This window comes from Scyliorhinus torazame, chromosome 25, assembly GCF_047496885.1.
Source record: "Scyliorhinus torazame isolate Kashiwa2021f chromosome 25, sScyTor2.1, whole genome shotgun sequence".
Taxonomy (NCBI): Eukaryota; Metazoa; Chordata; class Chondrichthyes; order Carcharhiniformes; family Scyliorhinidae; genus Scyliorhinus; species Scyliorhinus torazame.
In genome coordinates, this window is record NC_092731.1 from 37,137,171 (window position 1) to 37,159,202 (window position 22,032).

At 49.9% G+C, this 22,032-nt stretch overlaps 1 protein-coding gene across 3 annotated transcripts in view; it reads right to left on the reverse strand.

Moving 5' to 3' along the window:
- The window catches only part of timm50 (translocase of inner mitochondrial membrane 50 homolog (S. cerevisiae)), a 194,079-nt gene that overhangs the window by 30,264 nt on the left and 141,783 nt on the right, over nt 1–22,032 (reverse strand). For all 3 annotated transcript variants that reach the window (XM_072490311.1, XM_072490312.1, XM_072490313.1), the window contains 2 exons: nt 17,771–17,875; nt 3,336–3,434 (listed from right to left, as the gene is read on the reverse strand). In XM_072490311.1, coding sequence (XP_072346412.1) covers nt 3,336–3,434; nt 17,771–17,875 — 204 coding nt within the window. The remainder of the gene's footprint in view (nt 1–3,335; nt 3,435–17,770; nt 17,876–22,032) is intronic.

The window sequence follows — 22,032 nt, forward strand, 5'->3', positions numbered from 1 at the left end:
AGATGTGAACAGGCTCATTTTGAGCATACTTGGGTGTACACCACAGCTTCATCGAGCGTACATCTGCATCCAGCCCTCCCGAGTATTGTAATTGGATTTTAAACAAACATTGTAACGCAGAAGGTGAAGTCGGAGTAGAGGCGGATTAATTAACCCATACAGCAGTTAAAGTTTCACAACATCACGAGCGAACAGAAAGCAAATATCCGTATAAGTGAGCAGACAAACTCAGGACCAAGAATTGCAGAGGAGTTAGGATGACAAACAGATAAATGTGGCGTATTAAGCACGGGAGCAAGGACGAAGTAAAAACATAGAGACAGAGAAGAGACTCGGCCCAATTCCTCACCATTTTTCGAAAATGCCACAAACGGTTGTACTGAGGAGATATTGATATGTAATTAAGCACTTGTGGCTAGGACTACCCATGTCTTTCATCTGGAAATGAAAAGGCCCTTTGGGGAAATCAGTCTCTAACGCTGTGGTTATAGCACCAGCAGTCTTTAAACTATCGTAATCTTAACTGCACAGCAGGTCTGTCACTGCTCCTGCCCTCGGCAAACCCCAGCCTTTTCCAGGAGGCCCGGGGGGATGGTGTGCGCTCAGAGAAAGACTCCCCGGGTGCCACGGTGCAACAGATGGGAGGTGGGGCAGAAGGCTTGCAGCAATGCAGGTCTCACATACTATTGTAGGCATGGTCATTTTGAAGGAGCTCGGATTACAGAGCACGGGGCAATGCACAACCCGTCCTGTGCCCCCCCCCCCCCCCCCCCCCCCCCAACACACACACGCACAGCTCGATAGACCTCTGCTTTGTAAATACTGTGCTGCAGGTATTGTGGATTTGAAGGCAGTGACATCAGACAGATGGGATGCACAGCTTTACCACGGGGTTTTAACACGTTACAGCCCCCGGACGTTTGCAGCATAAAACCAGCACGAGATTTTGTTTCCGGATTTTCTCCCACATCCTCCCCCCCCCCCCCCCCACCTCCCTCGACTCTTGCCCACCTGGGCGAGGAACAGAAGGCTCGATTCAAGTCCGCAGCTGACTGGAGAGCTGGGGTTTACCCTCCACCCACAGATAAACAGCCAGCTCAGACCCAGAGAAATATAGGTCCACAAAAAAAAAAAAAAAAAAAAATCACCTGTTTGGTTAAAGGTTTCCGGCTCCGCAAAGTACAGAGAGAGAGCTGGGCAGCCCCCAGGCTGTCGGGTACCTGGGTTCCTGCAATAACACAAGAGCTCCAACAGAGAATGGCGCACAGTGCCCAGAGTAAATGGGGGTAGAGAATCAGAAAGGTCACTCTGTACAGGCCAACGAAAGCACTTTTAGTGATAGGGCTGCCTGACAATCTCAAACCAGTGTGCATCGTAGTCCTGTGGAATTCACGATTCTTTTCAATTTTAATCATCTTTATTGTCACAAGTAGGCTTACATTAACACGGCAATGAAGTTACTGTGAAAAGCCCCTGGTCGCCACATTCCGGCGCCTGTTCGGGTACACGGAGGGAGAATTCAGAATTACCATACAGCACGTCTTTCGGGACCTGTAGGAGGAAACCGGAGCACCCGGAGGAAACCCACGCAGACACGGGGGAGAACGTGCAGACTCCGCACAGACAGCGACCCAAGCCGGGATTCGAACCCGGGACCCTGGCGCTGTGAAGCAACAGTGCTAACCACTGGGCTACCGTGCCGATAATCAGCAATGCACCTCCGGCGTCAAGTGCACGAGTGATCTGCTCACTCAGCATTTCAGTGGGCCTAACAATTACCGTGGGGACTCTTTCCACGACGAGCGCCTGTGCAAATTTCATCGAGGTTAAACAGTAAGCCTGGAAATACTCAGCAGGTCTGGCAGCATCCGCAGACAGAAACAGCAGTTAATGCTTCCGTTCTGATGAAAGAGCCACAACCTGAAATGTCAACTCTGTTTCACTCTGCTCGGATGCTGTCCGGCCTGCTGAGTATTTCCAGCGTTTTGAATTTTTTGGGGGGCTCAGATTCCCAGCACCTGCGGTATTTTGCTTTTGGGTCAAACCTGTTCCTCATGCCGAAATTTCTATAATTTTAGGAGAAAGTTTGTGCGACAAAGACAGCAAATTTATTTAAAATAAGACGGCGACTCTACAACAAAGTGATCCAATTCATAGCGTTCGGATCACATTGTCCTGTAGTTTTTCAATGTTTATTTTAGCTTTACAGTGCAGGAGACGGCCATTCAGCCCATCACGTCTGCACCGGCCCTGGGAAAGAGCCCCACACTTCAGCCCACACCTCCACCCTATCTCTGTAACCCGGTGACCCCACCAAACCTTTTTTGTTTGGATACGAAGGGCAATTTATCATGGCCAATCCACCTAACCTGCACATCTTTGGGCTGTGGGAGGAAACCGGAGCACCCGGAGCAAACCCACGCTGACACGGGGAGAACGCGCAGACTCCACACAGACAGTCACCCATGCCAGGAATCGAACCTGGGGCCCTGGAGCTGTGATGCTGGACAGTGCTAACCACGGTGCTGCCATTGAAAAGGTATGGACCCTGTTCCCTCTCACACACCATAATAATGCTACAGCACGAGAGGGAAGAGCTAGTTGGTCCTCACGGAACTGAGTGTTCACGGGCGGCACAGTGGTTAGCACTGCTGCCTCAGGGCGCCAAGGACCCGGGTTCGATCCCGGCCCCGTTCACTGTCCGTGTGGAGTTTGCACATTCTCCCAGTGTATGCGTGGGTTTCGCCCCCACAACCCAAAGTGGTGCAGGTCAGGTGGATTGGCCATGATAAACTGCCCTTAAATTGGAAAAAAAATAATTGGGTACTCTAAATATACATTAAAAAACCAAAACGCAGTGCTCTATGATTGAGTTGCCCAACATGACTCATATCAAGATGGTCAGGAGGATGCTCTTTCACTGACAAATTAGGATCAAATATCCGAGAGGGCAGCACGGTAGCACACTGGTTAGCACTGTTGCTTCACAGCTCCAGGGTCCCAGGTTCAATTCCCGGCTTGGGTCACTGTCTGTGCGGAGTCTGCACGTTCTCCCTGTGTCTGCGTGGGTTTCCTCCGGGCGCTCCGGTTTCCTCCCACAAGTCCCGAAAGACGTGCTGTTAGGTGAATTGGACATTCGGAATTCTCCCTCAGTGTACCCGAACAGGCGCCGGAATGTGGCGATGAGGGGATTTTCACAGTAACTTCATTGAAGTGTTAACGCAAGCCTACTTGTGACAATAAAGATTATTATTATGGTGCTACACCTCCATGTTGCAGAGGTACAACTGCAATTTTAATACTACAAGACGGAAAAGCAAGAAAGTTGAAAATACCTTTACATGGTGACCATCCATATAGCGTGTCGCGTCCCTGAACAGTCGGTACATAATGAATCCGTGTGGATCCACGCTGTCAATAAGTGGGTACGCGGTCTGTAAGAGAGAAGCATGTAGAGCTGTCAGCAACCACCCTGAATATAGATTCATGCTCAGATCAAAGAACAAATGAAGAAGCGAGGTGACATCCCAACCCCTCATGCCAGAGCCCCACACGCCGTGCTATCAGAAACCCAAAACATGCTTTCATCTGATTCGAGGCTTGGCGCTGGGGGTTTGCAGCCAGCTACAACTGAGAAACAAACTTGTCGGGATTCGCTGACGACAGCAACGAGGCAGACTGAGCCTTTTCCAAGCCACAAGCCTCAACAGAAAGTCTTTGCCAGGAGTGCAAGACGCACGGGTCGGGACCTGGGGCCACAAGCAAATCCAAAGATACCGTCCAGCCTTCTAAGGAAAGGTGCAAGTGACCCCGAATGATACTCTCAGCTAGTCTGACGTCACTCACAAAAATCTTTGGCGGTCCTAACCAATAATGTAACGCTTGCCGGCTCACACTCAAGATGCAACAAGGAGAATCTGGGCTGCGGTAGGATGTAGGTGCATAGAATACAGTGTACCCACACCATTCGCGGCCATCTCTATTGCAACTTAGTTTAGCCAGCCCGAATGGATTTGTACATGGAATCACAGCTCACTGCCCCAAAACCCATTCATACACAGGTTAGAATGCCTTTCCCAGGTCGCTCGCATGGAGAAAGTGTGCACTGTGCATGCGCAAGCTCACCGTTGGCAATTCTGCACATCGTAGGAACGGAACCCCCGTGAACAGGAAGAGTTTTCCGTACAGAAGGGGCCCATCATACCAGCTCCTTGAAAGAATAATCCCAATTGTACCCATTCCTCTAACACTGCACCCCTATAACCCCCCTTAACCCTTCTTCCCCCCCCCCCCCCCCACCCCCCCTTGAAGTAAATCCCCAATTACCGTTCGAAAGTTATTGTTGAATCTGCTTCCTAAATCTTTTCAAGAACTTTATTCTGATCGGCACAACACGGGTGAGGATGGGAGGCGGGGAATGCTCGCCTCCCGTCTGGTTCCTGTAACCTGTCCCCTCCAATGACTGATTCTCCCCCCCCCCCAGGAGGTGGGAATGTTTTTTCCCGTTCCACCAATAAGTGATCTACGACAGTGGCGCAGTGGTTAGCACTGCTGCCTCATGGCTCCGAGGACCTGGGTTCCACCCCGGCCCCTAGTCGCTTTCCTTGTGGAGTTTCAAATATTTTTTTCAATTAAGGGACAATTTAGCGCGGTCAATCCACCCACCTTGCATATCTTTTTGGGTTGTGGGGGTGAGACCCACACAGACACGGGGAGAATGCGCAAACTCCACACAGACAGAGACCTTCGGCGGCGCGAGGCAGCAGTGCTAACCACTGCGCCGCCATGCTGCCCTTACTGCCCGTGTGGAGTTTTGCACATTCTCTCCATGTCTGCCTGGGTCTCACCCCCACAAACCGGAAGTTGTGCAGGCTAGGTGGATTGGCCGCGTTAAATTGCCCCTTAATTGGAATGGTTTTTAAAAAGTACTTTGTGATTTCAAAATGACTAGGTTTTAAAAACAACAACTGCCTTCAATCACAGTCAGCCCGTCCTCAACGTGTCTCCTTGCCTCCAGGGGCCCCGCCAATCGAGAGGAACCAACGTGGCCGGCGGCAGCTGAATCTGTCACAATGAAAGAAAGGAAGCTTCAAAGTAATGGGCCAGTGCCACGTCTACAGTGAGAGATGGAGAGATAGATCAAGGTCACTGCTCGCGCCTTGCTTCTCCTCCAAGGGGAACCAGAGACAGCAATCCACAGAGATATGATAATATTACGCTGTGCCCACATTAAACACCTTTCAGAAGATGTGCTAACCGGAGGTCTCCGCTGCTCTCAGACAGCCATCAATGATCGCTTGGTGCCATTTTGAAGAGAAGCTGGGGAGTTTTCCCTGGTGTCCTGCCCAGAGTTTACCCCTCAACCCGCAGCACTTCAAAAAAGATTTATTTGGTCCGTAGAGGGCGGCACGGTGGCGCAGCGGTTAGCACTGTTGCTTCTCAGCTCCAGGGTCCCGGGTTCGATTCCCGGCTTGGGACACTGTGCGGAGTCTGCACGTTCTCCCCGTGTCTGCGTGGGTTTCCTCCGGGTGCTCCGGTTTCCTCCCACAATCTAAAGATGTGCAGGTTAGGTGGCTTGGCCACGCTAAATTGCCCCTCAAGTGTCCAGAAAGGTTAGGTGGGGTTACTGGGATAGGGTGGAGGTGTGGGCTTGAGGGTGCTCTTTCCAAGGGCCGGTGCAGGCTCGATGGGCCGAATGGCCTCCTTCTGCACCGTAAATCCTATGCTTCTATGACTATCACACTATGGGGCCCTGCTGCGTGCCACTGGCTGCTGCTGCAAAACAAAAAGCAGATGATTGGCGGTGCAGACATTTTGGGAAGCCCAGAGGTCGTGAAAGGTGCAGCATCATTTTGAGCTGCATTCGGAAAACAACGTAAATCATTACCAATCGTTGCAATGAAGTACAAGATGGGGAAAACAGAGGGGCGGGGGGAGGGGGGTTTAGGCTGTAGCAATTATATGGTGTCCGCTTCACACCTAGGTTTAGGAGTAAGATAAGCATGTAGCAATTAGCAAGGAAACCAGTCCTTCTGCATGAGACAGGCAGAAACCTGCCAGGCAGGTACACATTCATCATTGTCTATTCCAGAACAAGTATATTTGATTTGCTTCACTTCATTCCAAGTCATGCCCTCAAGAACATTGTTGAGATTTCAGCAGTGGAGATTGCCTCACATGGAACTGAATCTATTGCAACAGAGTCTTCTTTTCTTTTAGGTCGCACATTATTTACCAGGGTCAGAGAGTGTCTATATTTCGATTACTCAAGGGGGTGGTCTGTGGGTCGGAAAGCAGCGCGATCGAGTCCCTGCTCCAGAGGCCTGTGGCCCTCATCCAGGCTGACGTGCCAACCCTGAGGGAGTGCTGCACTGCGGGGTGCCGTTTTTTTTTGGTTTTTTTTGGTGAGCGCGACATTAATCGGAGGCCTGTTCTGTCCTCTCAGGTGGGTGCAACAATTGGCACTGGTCAAACCGCAGAAGGCAGCTCTCTCCAACATCTAGAGCAATATTCCGCACCCAAAATCATCACAAAAGTTTTTGCAAACGTTTTCCCCCACGGTCGCAATGAAGACCAGATAAAGATAGGTTCTGCCGTGTAAGTATGTAGAACGTCTCGGAGATAGTTTTGTGCCTCCTTACAGCGATTACAAACCACGGGTGCAAAGCCCAGCTCGAAACACTGGAAGTAAATCTCCCGCCGGCACTTTTCAACTGCTCACCGAGATATTCTGGTTGGGTGGTTTGCCTGTTAAATGGGGTCGTCGGGGGTGACCGCAACGTTCCAGCCAGCAGAGATGCAAGGTGGGCGGGCACAGTGTGTTGCAAGGGCCGCTCACAGTTTTTGTCCAAACTGCTGCAGGTTTTTGGCGGTTAGCAAAACTGAGGAATGCACAGCTTGGGCTCGGTCACTTGAAGTGCGCTGGAGCTTTCTGCTATGGCATCAGGACTCTATTGGTGTCAGGGCGGCTCGGTGGTGCAGTTACTTACCTTCATACCACTTCCCTTGTTCCCTCGTGTTGCTGAAACTCCTGCTACCTCCAGATGTGTCGCCAACATCCTCTTATGACGTATATCACACACACACACTAAAATCCAGACAACAGCAGGATTGTACCTAATTAAAAATGGACTCATTGCCTGTTCTCGGTGACTGATGGGAAAGGGGCAATTCGCTGAGTGGAATTAGTTTAACCACTCTGAAACCTGCTGTCAAAAACCAAGTGGATGCGTCTTTTGAATGCCAGCTCTTACTCTTAAACGCTGCTCTCATTAATTAACTAACAATTGCCAATGGAATTTCTCTCGCACTCTTGCCTTGCTGGTCCACAGCCCAGGTCTTACTGCAGCACAGGAGTGTTCTGATGACATTGCCCTGCACAAGAGAACTTTCGATGACTGATGGGAGGTCTATGGTACCAAACGCCTGCTGCTGTAGTTTGTAGAAGATCGAGTTGCTGGATCTCCCGGGTCAATGGTGGCCGCCTAGGTATGGGAAGGACTCGGCCTATTCCAGGCTCCCTCCTTCCAAGGTGGAATATTTGGCTGACCAGGTGTGGGTTGATAAAGAGTTTTGTTTCAAGGCTGAGTTTCTTGTAAGCAGAGATCGAGTGTGACTTGCAAATTTGGTGCAGTGTGGACAAGGACACCGCCGTCACCCGCTAACTATAGATCAAGTATGTTTAAGTTTTGAAAACTGACGCAACAGAGGTCGAAGAGCATCCGCCGGATTCAATGAGAGGATTCCAGTGTTCTCCCTGAATAATAATAATAATCTTTATAGTCACAAGTAGGCTCATGCTAACACTGCAATGAAGTTACTGTGAAAATCCCCCAGTTGCCACATTCGGGCGCCTGTTCGGGCACACGGAAGGAGAATTCAGAATGTCCGATTCACTTAACAAGCACGTCTTTCGGGACGTGTGAGGGGAAACGGAGGAAACCCGCGCAGACACGGGAAGAACGTGCAGACTCCGCACAGTGACCCAAGCAGGGAATCGAACTCGAAACCCTGGCGCTGTGAAGTAACAGTGCTAACCACTGTGCTACCGTGACACCCGCAACCCAGCTCCACAAGCATTCAGACAAAACTCCTGCAAAAACAACTTTAAAAAAAAAATTTACAGTACCCAATTATTATTTTCCAATTAAGGGGCAATTTAGCGCGGCCAATCCACCTACCCGGCGCATCTTGAAACCCACACAGACACGGAGAGAAAGTGCAAACCCCACACGGATAGTGACCCGGGGCCGGGATTCGAACCCGGGTCCTCAGCGCCGCAGTCCCAGTGCCAACCACTGCGCCACCGGGCTGCCCCTGCAAAATCAACTTTGCGGGACTGGGCACAGTGTCCAGATGGCCAACAGCTGTCTCGTTCACCAGGCCCTGTTTTCTCACCTCTCAAATGGCCATTGTCCCAGGGAAAAAGAAAGAAAATGCTCTGAAGGGAGCAGCGTTGTCTGCGGATTGAGACTACAGTCAGATCAGCCCATAATCTTAATGAATGGCCAGAGGGGCCAAGAGGCCTACTCCTGCTTCTAATCCGTACAGTGGACACTAATTGACAGGGAGGAGCTTGCTACCAAACATTCAAATTGGTGACAGCTTGTTCATCATGCTGCATCACACTGAGTCACAGCGTCTTAGTGATGTTGTAGAGGAGGAAAGCAAAGGAAGCAAATCCTATAATAATAATAATCTTTATTGTCACAAGTAGGCTTACATTAACACTGCAATGAAGTTACTGAGAAAAGTCCCTAGTCGCCACACTACGGTGTACACGACGGGTACACAGAGGGAGAATTCAGAATGTCCAATTCACCTAACAAACACGGCTTTTGGGACTTGATGGAGGAAACCGGAGCACCCGGAGGAAACCCATGCAGACATGGGGAGAACGTGCAGACTCCGCACAGACAGTGACGCAAGCCGGTGATCGATCCTGGCGCTATGAAGCAACAGTGCTAACCACTGTGCTACCATGTCGCCCTTGCATCCGGGATCCCACGACCTTGTGGGAATCCTGCCCCACCCCCTCAAAGATCTACACAATCACGTCCAAGGAGAACCCCGTGCATGAAGATCCACGGCAGCAACCCTTGGCCCTGGGCAGATGTCGCCCCTGAATCGAGGGACAGTCAATGACGGTGATTTCTGATTACCAGGCAACATTCTGGTAAATCTCTTCTGCACCCTCTCTAAAGCCTCCACATCCTTCTGGTAGTGTGGCGACCAGAATTGAACACTATACTCCAAGTGTGGCCTAACTAAGGTTCTATACAGCTGCAACATGACTTGCCAATTCTTATACTCAATGCCCCGGCCAATGAAGGCAAGCATGCCGTATGCCTTCTTGACTACCTTCTCCACCTGTGTTGCCCCTTTCAATGACCTGTGGACCTGTACTCCTAGATCTCTTTGACTTTCAATGCTCTTGAGGGTTCTACCATTCACTGTATATTCCCTACCTGCATTAGACCTTCCAAACTGCATTACCTCACATTTGTCCGGATTAAACTCCATCTGCCATCTCTCCGCCCAAGTCTCCAAACAATCTAAATCCTGCTGTATCCTCTGACAGTCCTCATCGCTATCCGCAATTCCACCAACCTTTGTGTCGTCTGCAAACTTACTAATCAGACCAGTTACATTTTCCTCCAAATCATTTATATATACACTACAAAGAGCAAAGGTCCCAGCACTGATCCCTGTGGAACACCACTGGTCACAGCCCTCCAATTAGAAAAGCATCCTTCCATTGCTACTCTCTGCCTTCTATGACCTAGCCGGTTCTGTATCCACCTTGCCAGCTCACCCCTGATCCCGTGTGACTTCGCCTTTTGTACTAGTCTACCATGAGGGACCTTGTCAAAGGCCTTACTGAAGTCCATATAGACAACATCCACTGCCCTACCTGCATCAATCATCTAAAAGTAAGGCACTGAAGTAAGGCTCACCGGCCTGTCGTTCCCTGGATTATCCTTGCTACCCTTCTTAAACAGAGGAACAACATTGGCTATTCTCCAGTCCTCCGGGACATCCCCTGAAGACAGTGAGGATCCAAAGATTTCTGTCAAGGCCTCAGCAATTTCCTCTCCAGCCTCCTTCAGTATTCTGGGGTAGATCCCATCAGGCCCTGGGGACTTATCTACCTTAATATTTTTTAAGACACCCAACACCTCATCTTTTTGGATCTCAATGTGACCCAGGCTATCTACACACCCTTCTCCAGACTCAACATCTACCAATTTCTTCTCTTTGGTGAATACTGATGCAAAATATTCATTTAGTACCTCGCCCATTTCCTCTGGCTCCACACATAGATTCCCTTGCCTATCCTTCAGTGGGTCAACCCTTTCCCTGGCTACCCTGTTGCTTTTTATGTACGTGTAAAAAGCCTTGGGATTTTCCTTAACCCTATTTGCCAATGACTTTTCGTGACCCCTTCTAGCCCTCCTGACTCCTTGCTTAAGTTCCTTCCTACTTTCCTTATATTCCACGCAGGCTTCGTCTGTTCCCAGCCTTTTAGCCCTGACAAATGCCTCCTTTTTCTTTTTGACGAGGCCTACAATATCTCTCGTTATCCAAGGTTCCTGAAAATTGCCGTATTTATCCTTCTTCCTCACAAGAACATGCCGGTCCTGAATTCCTTTCAACTGACACTTGAAAGCCTCCCACATGTCAGATGTTGATTTGCCCACAAACATCCGCCCCCAATCTATGTTCTTCAGTTCCCGCCTAATATTGTTATAATTAGCCTTCCCCCAATTTAGCACATTCATCCTAGGACCACTCTTATCCTTGTCCACCAATACTTTAAAACTTACTGAATTGTGGTCACTGTTACCGAAATGCTCCCCTACTGAAACATCTACCACCTGGCCAGGCTCATTCCCCAATACCAGGTCCAGTACCGCCCCTTCCCTAGTTGGACTGTCTACATATTGTTTTAAGAAGCCCACCTGGATGCTCTTTACAAACTCCGCCCCGTCTAAGCCCCTGGCACTAAGTGAGTCCCAGTCAATTTTGGGGAAGTTGAAGTCTCCCATCACCACAACCCTGTTGTTATTACTCTTTTCCAAAATCTGTCTACCTATCTGCTCCTCTATCTCCCGCTGGCTGTTGGGAGGCCTGTAGTAAACCCCCAACATTGTGACTGCACCCTTCGTATTCCTGATCTCTACCCATATAGCCTCACTGCCCTCTGAGGTGTCCTCCCGCAGTACAGCTGTGATATTCTCCCTAACCAGTAGCGCAACTCCACCTCCCCTTTTACATCCCCCTCTATCCCGCCTGAAACATCTAAATCCTGGAACGTTTAGCTGCCAATCCTGCCCTTCCCTCAACCAGGTCTCTGTAATGGCAACAACATCATAGTTCCAAGTACTAATCCAAGCTCTAAGTTCATCTGCCTTACCCGCAATACTTCTTGCATTAAAACATATGCACTTCAGACCACCAGACCCGCTGTGTTCAGCAACTTCTCCCTGTCTGCTCTGCCTCAAAGCCCCACTATCCCTATTCCCTAGTTCTCCCTCAATGCTCTCACCTTCTGACCTATTGCTCCCGTGCCCACCCCCCTGCCATACTAGTTTAAACCCTCCCGTGTGACACTAGCAAACCTCGCAGCCAGGATATTTATGCCTCTCCGGTTTAGATGCAACCCGTCCTTCTTATACAGGTCACACCTGCCCCGAAAGAGCTCCCAGTGGTCCAGATAACGGAAACCCTCCCTCCTCCACCAGCTGTTTAGCCACGTGTTTAGCTGCTCTATCTTCCTATTTCTAGCCTCACTGGCACGTGGCACAGGGAGTAATCCCGAGATTTCAACCCTAGAGGTCCTGTCTTTTATGCTCCACCTCCATATGCTCCATGGAGGTCATGCTCCATCTTCCCAAGCATCACTGACTTATTCACTGTGTTCTCTAGTTAAGTAAGACCGATTGTTGAATACGCAGACCTGAACTTACCAAAGAGCATGTGAACATGCTTGAAAGCAATCAGAAACTAGCACCGAAGCTGATCCTAGGGACCGCATACTAAAGCTACTCTGGCACAGTCAACCAACTGAATAGGTGGAGAAAGCACAGTTTGTACTTGGCTAGAAAACTCCTGTATCCCACCTCCTGTTCTCACTATCCCTTGGCACAACCTGACACATGTAAGTGTGTGACGGAAGGAGAAAAGTTGCCATTCCGCAATTAAGATATAGAACGAACTGACCAATCCGTTACCTTAATAAAGCTCATTAATAGTATATAAATGATCAAGAATTTAATTACCTCAACCGAACAACACATGATCAATTAATACAAAGCAGAAGGGTGCAGTCGAGCTTTCACTTTTTTCTGTAAATTGAGACCTGCATTTTCCAACGCTTTGCATTTATTTTATAACTTATTTTAATAATTGGTTTGAGATTGCGCCAGAAAGGAGATACAGAACTTCCCGGTGGAGCCGGCCTCCACATTGCTGGAGGAGGTGCTGACGACAGGGGGACTGGGGAAGGGGGTAGTGTCAGCGGTTTACGGAGCTATTTTGGAAGAGGAGAAGGCACCACTGGAAGGGATCAAAGCAAAGTGGAAGGACGAGTTGGGAGTGGGTATGGAGGAGGGATTCTGGTGTGAGGTGCTCCAGAGAGTGAATGCCTCCACCTCGTGCGCGCGGTTGGGGCTGCTACAGCTGATGGTGGTATACAGAGCACACCTCACGAGGGCGAGAATGAGCCGATTCTTTGAAGGAGTAGAAGAAAACTATGAAAACGAAGATGTGTGTGAACGTTGCGGGGGGGCCCACTAATCACGTTCATGTGCTTTGGTCCTGTCCAAAGCTGGAGGATTACTGGCAGGAGGTTTTTAGGGTAATTCCGAAAGTGGTGCACGTGAAACTGGACCCGTGCCCCCGGGAGGCCATATTCAGGGTGTCGGACCAGCTGGGGTTGGAAACGGGTGCGGAGGCAGATGCTGTAGCCTTCACCTCGTTGATCGCCCGAAGGCGGATCCTGTTGGGATGGAGAGCAGCCTCTCCACCCTGTGCCCTGGCGTGGCGGGGGGACCTGCTGGAATTCTTGACTCTTGAGACGGTTAAGTTTGAACTGAGGGGAAGGATGGAGAGGTTCTACAATTCATGGGCATTATTCATTATGCACTTTCAAAAACTGGATAACATCGAACATTAGTTGGGGCGTGTGGGTGGGAGGGTTGGGGGGAGGGGGGCTGTGTGTGTTAATGGCGACTATGGGTGATTCCTGATTCCTTTTTGTCATTTGTTTGTGTGAACATGCGGGCTAATATTTGGGGTTTGGTGGGTGGATGGGATCGTTGTTATTGAGATGGGGATTGACATATTTGTTACTGATTATTGTTTATTGTTGGTGGGTGTAAATCTGGGAGAAAATATGAAAAAGGAGAATAAAGAAATTAAAAAAAAAAAAAAATTGTTTATAACTATGTTACGAACAATGATGATTCATTCTATTTGTGTTGTCATCACAATCTGGCATCGATCATGGAATCCCTGCAGGAGGAGGCCACTCGGCCCATCGAGTCTGCACTGACCCTCCGAAAGAGCACCCTACCTAGGCCCAGTCCCCCGGCCTATCCCTATGACCCCATCCAACCTATGGACACTTTGGCACGGCCAATCCACCTAACCTGCACCTCTTTGGACTGCCACCGCGACGATTTTCCAATAAACCAATTACCTATCCGACTAAACTGTTCAGTCTTCATTGATGCAGATTGCTACGGGCGCTGGAATCTGAAACGAAAGCAGATTACTGCGGGTGCTGGAATCTGAAACTAAAGCAGATTGCTGCGGGCGCTGGAATCTGAAACGAAAGCAGATTACTGCGGGCGCTGGAATCTGAAACTAAAGCAGATTGCTGCGGGCGCTGGAATCTGAAACGAAAGCAGATTGCTGTGGGCGCTGGAATCTGAAACTAAAGCAGATTGCGGCGGGCGCTGGAATCTGAAACTAAAGCAGATTGCTGCGGGCGCTGGAATCTGAAACAAAAGCAGATTGCTGCGGGCGCTGGAATCTGAAACTAAAGCAGATTGCGGCGGGCGCTGGAATCTGAAACGAAAGCAGATTACTGCGGGCGCTGGAAGCTGAAACTAAAGCAGATTGCTGCGGGCGCTGGAATCTGAAACGAAAGCAGATTACTGCGGGCGCTGGAATCTGAAACGAAAGCAGATTGCTGCGGGCGCTGGAATCTGAAACGAAAGCAGATTACTGCGGGCGCTGGAAGCTGAAACTAAAGCAGATTGCTGCGGGCGCTGGAATCTGAAACGAAAGCAGATTACTGCGGGCGCTGGAATCTGAAACTAAAGCAGATTGCTGCGGGCACTGGAATCTGAAACGAAAGCAGATTACTGCGGGCGCTGGAATCTGAAACTAAAGCAGATTGCTGCGGGCGCTGGAATATGAAACTAAAGCAGATTGCTGCGGGCACTGGAATCTGAAACGAAAGCAGATTACTGCGGGCGCTGGAAACTGAAACTAAAGCAGATTGCTGCGGGCACTGGAACCTGAAACTAAAGCAGGTTGCTACGGACGCTGGAACCTGAAACGAAAGCAGATTGCTGCGGACGCTGGAACCTGAAACGAAAGCAGATTGCTGCGGACGCTGGAACCTGAAACTAAAGCAGATTGCTGCGGGCGCTGGAATCTGAAACTAAAGCAGATTGCTGCGGACGCTGGAATCTGAAACGAAAGCAGATTGCTGCGGACGCTGGAATCTGAAACTAAAGCAGGTTGCTGCGGGCGCTGGAATCTGAAACTAAAGCAGATTGCGGCGAGCGCTGGAATCTGAAACTAAAGCAGATTGCTGCGGGCGCTGGAATCTGAAACAAAAGCAGATTGCTGCGGACGCTGGAATCTGAAACGAAAGCAGATTGCGGCGGGCGCTGGAATCTGAAACGAAAGCAGATTGCGGCGGGCGCTGGAATCTGAAACGAAAGCAGATTGCTGCGGACGCTGGAATCTGAAACGAAAGCAGATTGCTGCGGACGCTGGAACCTGAAACAAAAGCAGATTGCTGCGGACGCTGGAATCTGAAACGAAAGCAGATTGCTACGGACGCTGGAACCTGAAACGAAAGCAGATTACTGCGGGCGCTGGAATCTGAAACGAAAGCAGATTGCTGCGGGCGCTGGAATCTGAAACGAAAGCAGATTGCTGCGGGCGCTGGAATCTGAAACTAAAGCAGGTTGCTGCGGGCGCTGGAATCTGAAACAAAAACAGATTGCGGCGGGCGCTGGAATCTGAAACTAAAGCAGATTGCTGCGGGCACTAGAACCTGAAACGAAAGCAGATTGCTGCGGGCGCTGGAATCTGAAACAAAAACAGATTGCGGCGGGCGCTGGAATCTGAAACTAAAGCAGATTGCTGCGGGCACTGGAACCTGAAACGAAAGCAGATTGCTGCGGGCGCTGGAATCTGAAACAAAAACAGATTGCGGCGGGCGCTGGAATCTGAAACTAAAGCAGATTGCTGCGGGCGCTGGAATCTGAAACTAAAGCAGATTGCGGCGGGCGCTGGAATCTGAAACTAAAGCAGATTGCTGCGGGCGCTGGAACCTGAAACGAAAGCAGATTGCTGCGGGCACTGGAACCTGAAACTAAAGCAGATTGCTGCGGGCACTGGAATCTGAAACGAAAGCAGATTGCTGCGGGCACTGGAATCTGAAACGAAAGCAGATTGCTGCGGGCGCTGGAACCTGAAACTAAAGCAGATTGCGGCGGGCGCTGGAATCTGAAACGAAAGCAGATTGCTGCGGGCGCTGGAACCTGAAACTAAAGCAGATTGCGGCGGGCGCTGGAACCTGAAACTAAAGCAGATTGCTGCGGGCGCTGGAATCTGAAACGAAAGCAGATTGCTGCGGGCGCTGGAATCTGAAACTAAAGCAGATTGCTGCGGGCGCTGGAATCTGAAACGAAAGCAGATTGCTGCGGGCGCTGGAATCTGAAACGAAAGCAGATTGCGGCGGCGCTGGAACCTGAAACTAAAGCAGATTGCTGCGGGCGCTGGAACCTGAAACTAAAGCAGATTGCTGCGGGCGCTGGAATCTGAAACTAAAGCAGATTGCTGCGGACGCTGGAATCTGAAACGAAAGCAGATTGCTGCGGGCACTGGAACCTGAAACGAAAGCAGATTGCTGCGGGCGCTGGAATCTGAAACTAAAGCAGATTGCTGCGGGCGCTGGAATCTGAAACTAAAGCAGATTGCTGCGGGCGCTGGAATCTGAAACGAAAGCAGATTGCTACGGGTGCTGGAATCTGAAACTAAAGCAGATTGCTACGGGCGCTGGAATCTGAAACGAAAGCAGATTGCGGAAGGCGCTGGAATCTGAAACAAAAGCAGATTGCTGCGGCGCTGGAATCTGAAACGAAAGCAGATTGCGGCGGGCGCTGGAATCTGAAACTAAAGCAGATTGCTGCGGGCGCTGGAATCTGAAACTAAAGCAGATTGCGGCAGGGGCTGGAATCTGAAACAAATGCAGATTACTGCGGGCGCTGGAATCTGAAACGAAAGCAGATTGCTACGGGCGCTGGAATCTGAAACGAAAGCAGATTGCTACGGGCGCTGGAATCTGAAACGAAAGCAGATTGCGGCGGGCGCTGGAATCTGAAACGAAAGCAGATTGCGGCGGGCGCTGGAATCTGAAACGAAAGCAGATCGCTGCGGGCGCTGGAATCTGAAACGAAAGCAGAAAAAACGCTGGACAGTCTCAGCAGGTCTGACAGCGTCTGTGGAGGGGGAAGGGAGTGAGCATTTCGAGTTTGGCTCGCTTTCACAAAGAGCCAGCCAGACTAGAAACGTTGGCCCCCATTCTCTCTCCACAGAGCAGCTGAGATGGTCCAGCATTTTCTGTTTCTTGCCCAGTCCTCCTTCCTGCCTCAGAGCACCATCTCTGCAGGCTGCCCAGAGCACATTACCAACACAGATTTGAACGTGAATAGACACTGAAAGTGAAAATTTCTTCTTAAGCGTAAAACAACGGGCAGATCCAAACTACTTGGACCAATAGCTCAACTTTAAGGGAGGGCACAGTGGTTGGCACTGCTGCCATCACGGCGCCGAGGTCCCAGGTTCGATCTCGGCCCTGGGCTACGGTCCGTGTGGAGCTTGCACACCCTCCCCGTGTCTGCGTGGGTTTCACCCCCACAACCCAAAGATGTGCAGATTAGGTGGCTTGGCCGCGCTAAATTGTCCCTCAATTGGAGGAAAAATAATTGGGCACTCGAAATTTATTAAAAAAACAACTTTAAGGGGTCTTGCACTGCATCACTTGTGGGAGGACAGCGGCACTTGCACCGATCTGAGGAAGCTGCTTCTGCCCACTTATTGTCCAGCCGCCGCCGGTCCGTGCCCGATTCCGGGCTGGAGAGGGGCCCATGGACCGAGCCACGAAACAGCGAGCCCCTGCACCCGGTGGAGGAAGTGAAATCGGGCGCTTTGCACTTCAGACCGCAACTGGCGACAGGGCTGCGAAGCTGGTGCCAGCTGCAGACTGAATATGCAAAAGCACCTCCTACAGCGCCTTCAGCAAGAGCAAATGCGAGCGAGTTAGTCCCTACTCCCAAGAGCCTGCACTTTGAAGTAGTTACTGTAAAAAAAAAGCCAGATATTTCTTTCGCAACTTAGATGGCATTACATAACTGCAATCAAATGGCAGATTCAGCAGATTGACTCCAGCCTGTTATACACTATATACACTAGAGGATTGTGAATGCGCTTGTCGCACAGTCAGTGGATAAACGATACTCACCATGCCCGTTTCTGTGGTGAAGATAACTATTTCGTATAGAGGGGCCAACTGCTGGAAAAAGTAGTCTATGCCAGGCCTCTTCTTAAACCGCCAGCCAGTGACTAACTTGAAAGAAAGATAAGGGACAGGGTTAGTCATTACTACCAGCAAAGGTTTACAAAGTTTAGGTGCAACTTCTGGTCAGATCCCATTTGGAGCATTGTGAGCAGTTTTGGGCCCCTTATCTAAGGAAGGATGTGCTGGCCTTGGAAAGGGTCCAGAGGAGATTCACAAGAATGATCCCCAGAATGAAGAGCTTGTCGTATGAGGAACGGTTGAGGACTTTGGGGGGGGGGGGGGGGGGGGGGGGGGGGGGGGGGGGGAATCTTATTGAAATTTACAGGCTACTGAGAGGACGTGGAGAGGATGTTTCCACTAGTATGAAAAACTACAACCAGAGGACACCATCTCAGACTAAAAGGACGATCCTTTAAAACGGGGATGAGGAGGAATTTCTTCAGCCAGAGGGTGGTGAATCTGTGGAACTCTTTGCGCAGAAGGCTGTGGAGGCCAAATCACTGAGTGTCTTTAAGAAAGAGATAGATAGGTTCTTGATTAATAAGGTGATCAATGGTTACTGGGAGAATGGGAATAACAAACATAACAGCCAGAGAGTGGTGGGTCTGTGGAATTCATTGCCACAGAGGTCGGTGGAGGCCGGGATGTTGAGTGTCTAAGACAGAAGTTGATAAATTCTTGATTTCTCGAGGAATTAAGGGCTATGGAGAGAGAGCGGGTAAATGGAGTTGAAATCAGCCATGATTGAATGGCGGAGCGGACTCGATGGGCCAAATGGCCTAATTCTGCTCCTATGTCTCATGGACTAACCGTGGGTCAGTGGTAGCGCCCTCGTCAGAGTCGGAGGACCAACTCCATCCCAGAGAGCCAAGCACATAATGATGGCTGACCTTCAGAGCAGTACTGAGGGAGAGCTGCACTGTCAGAGGTGCCGCTTTTTCCAAGACCTTGTCTCCCCTCTCCAGTGGATGTAAAAAAAAATCCCAAATAAAAGCTGGAGAGTACCCCTGTTGTCCTGGCCAATATTTATCCCCCAATCAACATCACCAAAGCAGATTATCTTGTTCTTTAAATAGGGCTGCAAAATACCACCATCTGGAGGACAACAGGGTGCCTCAAACGATGCTGGTCTGGCAAGACACAAATAAGATTCAAGGATATTGTTAAAATGGAGTGTGATCAGGCAGGTTAGCTGGTGACATCTAGGGACAAATGTAGGCGCTGACAAGGAGTGGTCAAACTTTCTTTCCATGGGTTACTTCCTGCATTACATGGAGCCTTACTTAATAGACGCACAGAGGGTCTACATTCACCTCAAGCAAGAGGAAGAAGGACAAAGGCAAAAACAATTTGCCTGGGCGTCAAAGGCTGAACTACTGGGGCACGCATGGGACCGAGGAGCAATAGTTTGGACACCTTTCGCACCACCTTTCAATACCCAGAGCATTATTACTCGGCTTCAATCACTGTTCATGAAATATAACCGGTCAAGGTTGATTGCAACATTACAACAACATTTTAGAGATCTTCCTGCATTCTCTTTTACAGTGACAGTGTCTCACGTAGGTATATCGTATCGGACGTCTCTTCCCAAATATTCGCATTTGCCGAGCGTTAAGTAAAACTTGGGAAAAGTCCCAAGTAGTGGAAAGCAGGCTAGACTTTTTTTGATTAAATCTAGCCATTCTTCATATTTAACACACAGGAGAGCTATACAAGTCAGCCCTTTGATATGGAGCCGTGAACAGACCCAATCTGAACCCTGAAGGCCAGTGATGCAACGTAATCAGCTGGAATGACTTCACATGGCTCAGAATATTTCTAAAGAGCAACAGCGCAAATCTGCAGTAACTTTCAACAAACTGTAAACACAAAGGCAACACAGTAAGGAAGCATTTCCAGAAACATCAAATAATAAAAACAAAACCCATCTCGCCCGAGGGCAAATGCTTTCATTATGTCTCTACATTGTGGAAAAGTACTGTAATACATATCACTGCAAACCCTCCCCTCGGAAGGGCACCATATGGGGAGTCCTCAGTCCTTTCAACCACCTGCTCTGTACTCAGGTGTTCGCATTACAATGGACTGCCCACTGAACAGGTGTGGGTTTCAACAGATACAATGCAACACTTAGACACACTGACACTGGGAGTATCGACTGCTCAGCCGTCAGTCTATTCCAGGTGTAACGGGGCAGTCGAGGCCCGGCAATCGTTCTCAGGACTCCTGTGTGCGCAGGCGAGCAACAAAACCAGCCTTGCCTCCTGCTCCGAAGTGTTGACTGAAACTGTGCGCTACTGGTCGAGAATGGGAGTGTATTCAGCTTCAACATCACCCCTTCCGTGACCAAACAGACTAGCCACGTGAAGCGATTGGATTAACACGCCAAACAAAGGGGGCGTTTCAGCAAAAGAGAACGGTGGCGATGTCGCCTCAGCTCGCTCATGGTGACGCAATGCCTTCAAGCTGAGCAGAATAATAATCATTATTATTGTCGCAAGTAGGCTTACATTAACACTGCAATGAAGTTCCTGTGAAAAGCCCCGAGTCGCCACATTCTGGCACCTGTTCGGGTACACACAGGGAGAATTCAGAATATCCAATTCACCTAACAGCACGTCTTTCGGGACTTGTGGGAGGAAACCGGAGCACCCGGAGGAAACCCACGCAGACATGGGGAGAACGTGCAGGCTCCGCACAGACAGTGACCCAGGTCGGGAATCGAACCCGGGTCCCTGGCGCTGTGAAGCAACAGTGCTAACCAATGGAAACAGGATCAGCAAAAATGTTGCGTGGTACGAAATTACCAATGCCGAGCGGCAAACGGCAGAGTGGTTATCACTGCTGCCTACGGCGGTGAGGACCTCCGTTCGAATCCCGGTCCTGGGTCACTGTCCATGTGGAGTTTCACCCCCACAACCCAAAGATGTGCAGTGTAGGTGGATTGGCCACGCTAAATTGCCCCTTAATTGGGGGGAAAAAAAATTATTGGGTACTCTAAATTTATTTTTTTTTAAAAAAGAAATGACCAATGCCTTTCTGGGAATGGGGATCTTTTCCAGTTACGTAAAAACAACTCCTCCAAAATCATTAGGAATAATGTGCAGTCCTGTGGTACCTTCCAGAATATCAGTGGGCAGCACGGTAGCATTGTGGATAGCACAATTGCTTCACAGCACCAGGGTCCCAGGTTCGATTCCGGCTTGGGTCACTGTCTGTGCTGAGTCTGCACATCCTCCCCATGTCTGCGTGGGTTTCCTCCGGGTGCTCCGGTTTCCTCCCACAGTCCAAAGATGTGCAGGGTAGGTGGATTGACCATGATAAATTGCCCTTAGTGTTGGGTGGGGTTACTGGGTTATGGGGATAGGGTGGAGGTGTTGACCTTGGGTAGGTGCTCTTTCCAAGAGCCGGTGCAGACTCGATGGGCCGAATGGCCTCCTTCTGCACTGTAAATTCTATGATAATCAGCGGCCCGTGAAGCACTTTTGAGCAACAAGCTACTGTCGCCACTTTGAGAAGCACAGAAGCCAGTTTGTGATTTTTGTCCCCACTAACAATTGAATTTAAAAAAAAACAGATGTGTTGACTCAGATGAATTTACAAAGCTTTTTTAAAAAAAAAAATGTCGAGTACCCCAATTAAGGGGCAATTTAGTGTGGCCAGTTTTCCCAACTCACACAGGCAGTGGCGTAGTGGCATTGTCGCTGGACTAGTCATCCAGAGACTCAAGAGTCCTGCTCTGGGGATCCGGGTTCGAATCCCACCTTGGCAGCTGGTGAAATTCGAATTCAATAAAAACCTGGAATTAAAAGTCTAAAGGTGACTGTGACACCATTGTCAATTGTCGTATAAACCCATCTGGTTCACGAATGTCCTTTAGCGAAGGAACTCTTGTCGTCCTTACCTGGTCTGGAAAACAGGTGACTCCAGACCCACAGCAATGTGCTTGGCTCTGAAATGACCAGCCAGCGAGGCCCACATCCCATGAACGAACAAACACCCCCCCCCCCCATATTTTTGTGATGTGGGGGTGAGATCCACGCAGACACGGGAAGAATGTGCAAACTCCACACGGACGTGGGCAGCACGGTGGCACAGTGGATAGCACCACAGCTACAGGATCCCAGGTTCGATTCCCAGCTTGGGTGACTGTCTGCGCGGAGTCTGCACCTTCTCCCCGTGTCTGCGTGGGTTTCCTCCGG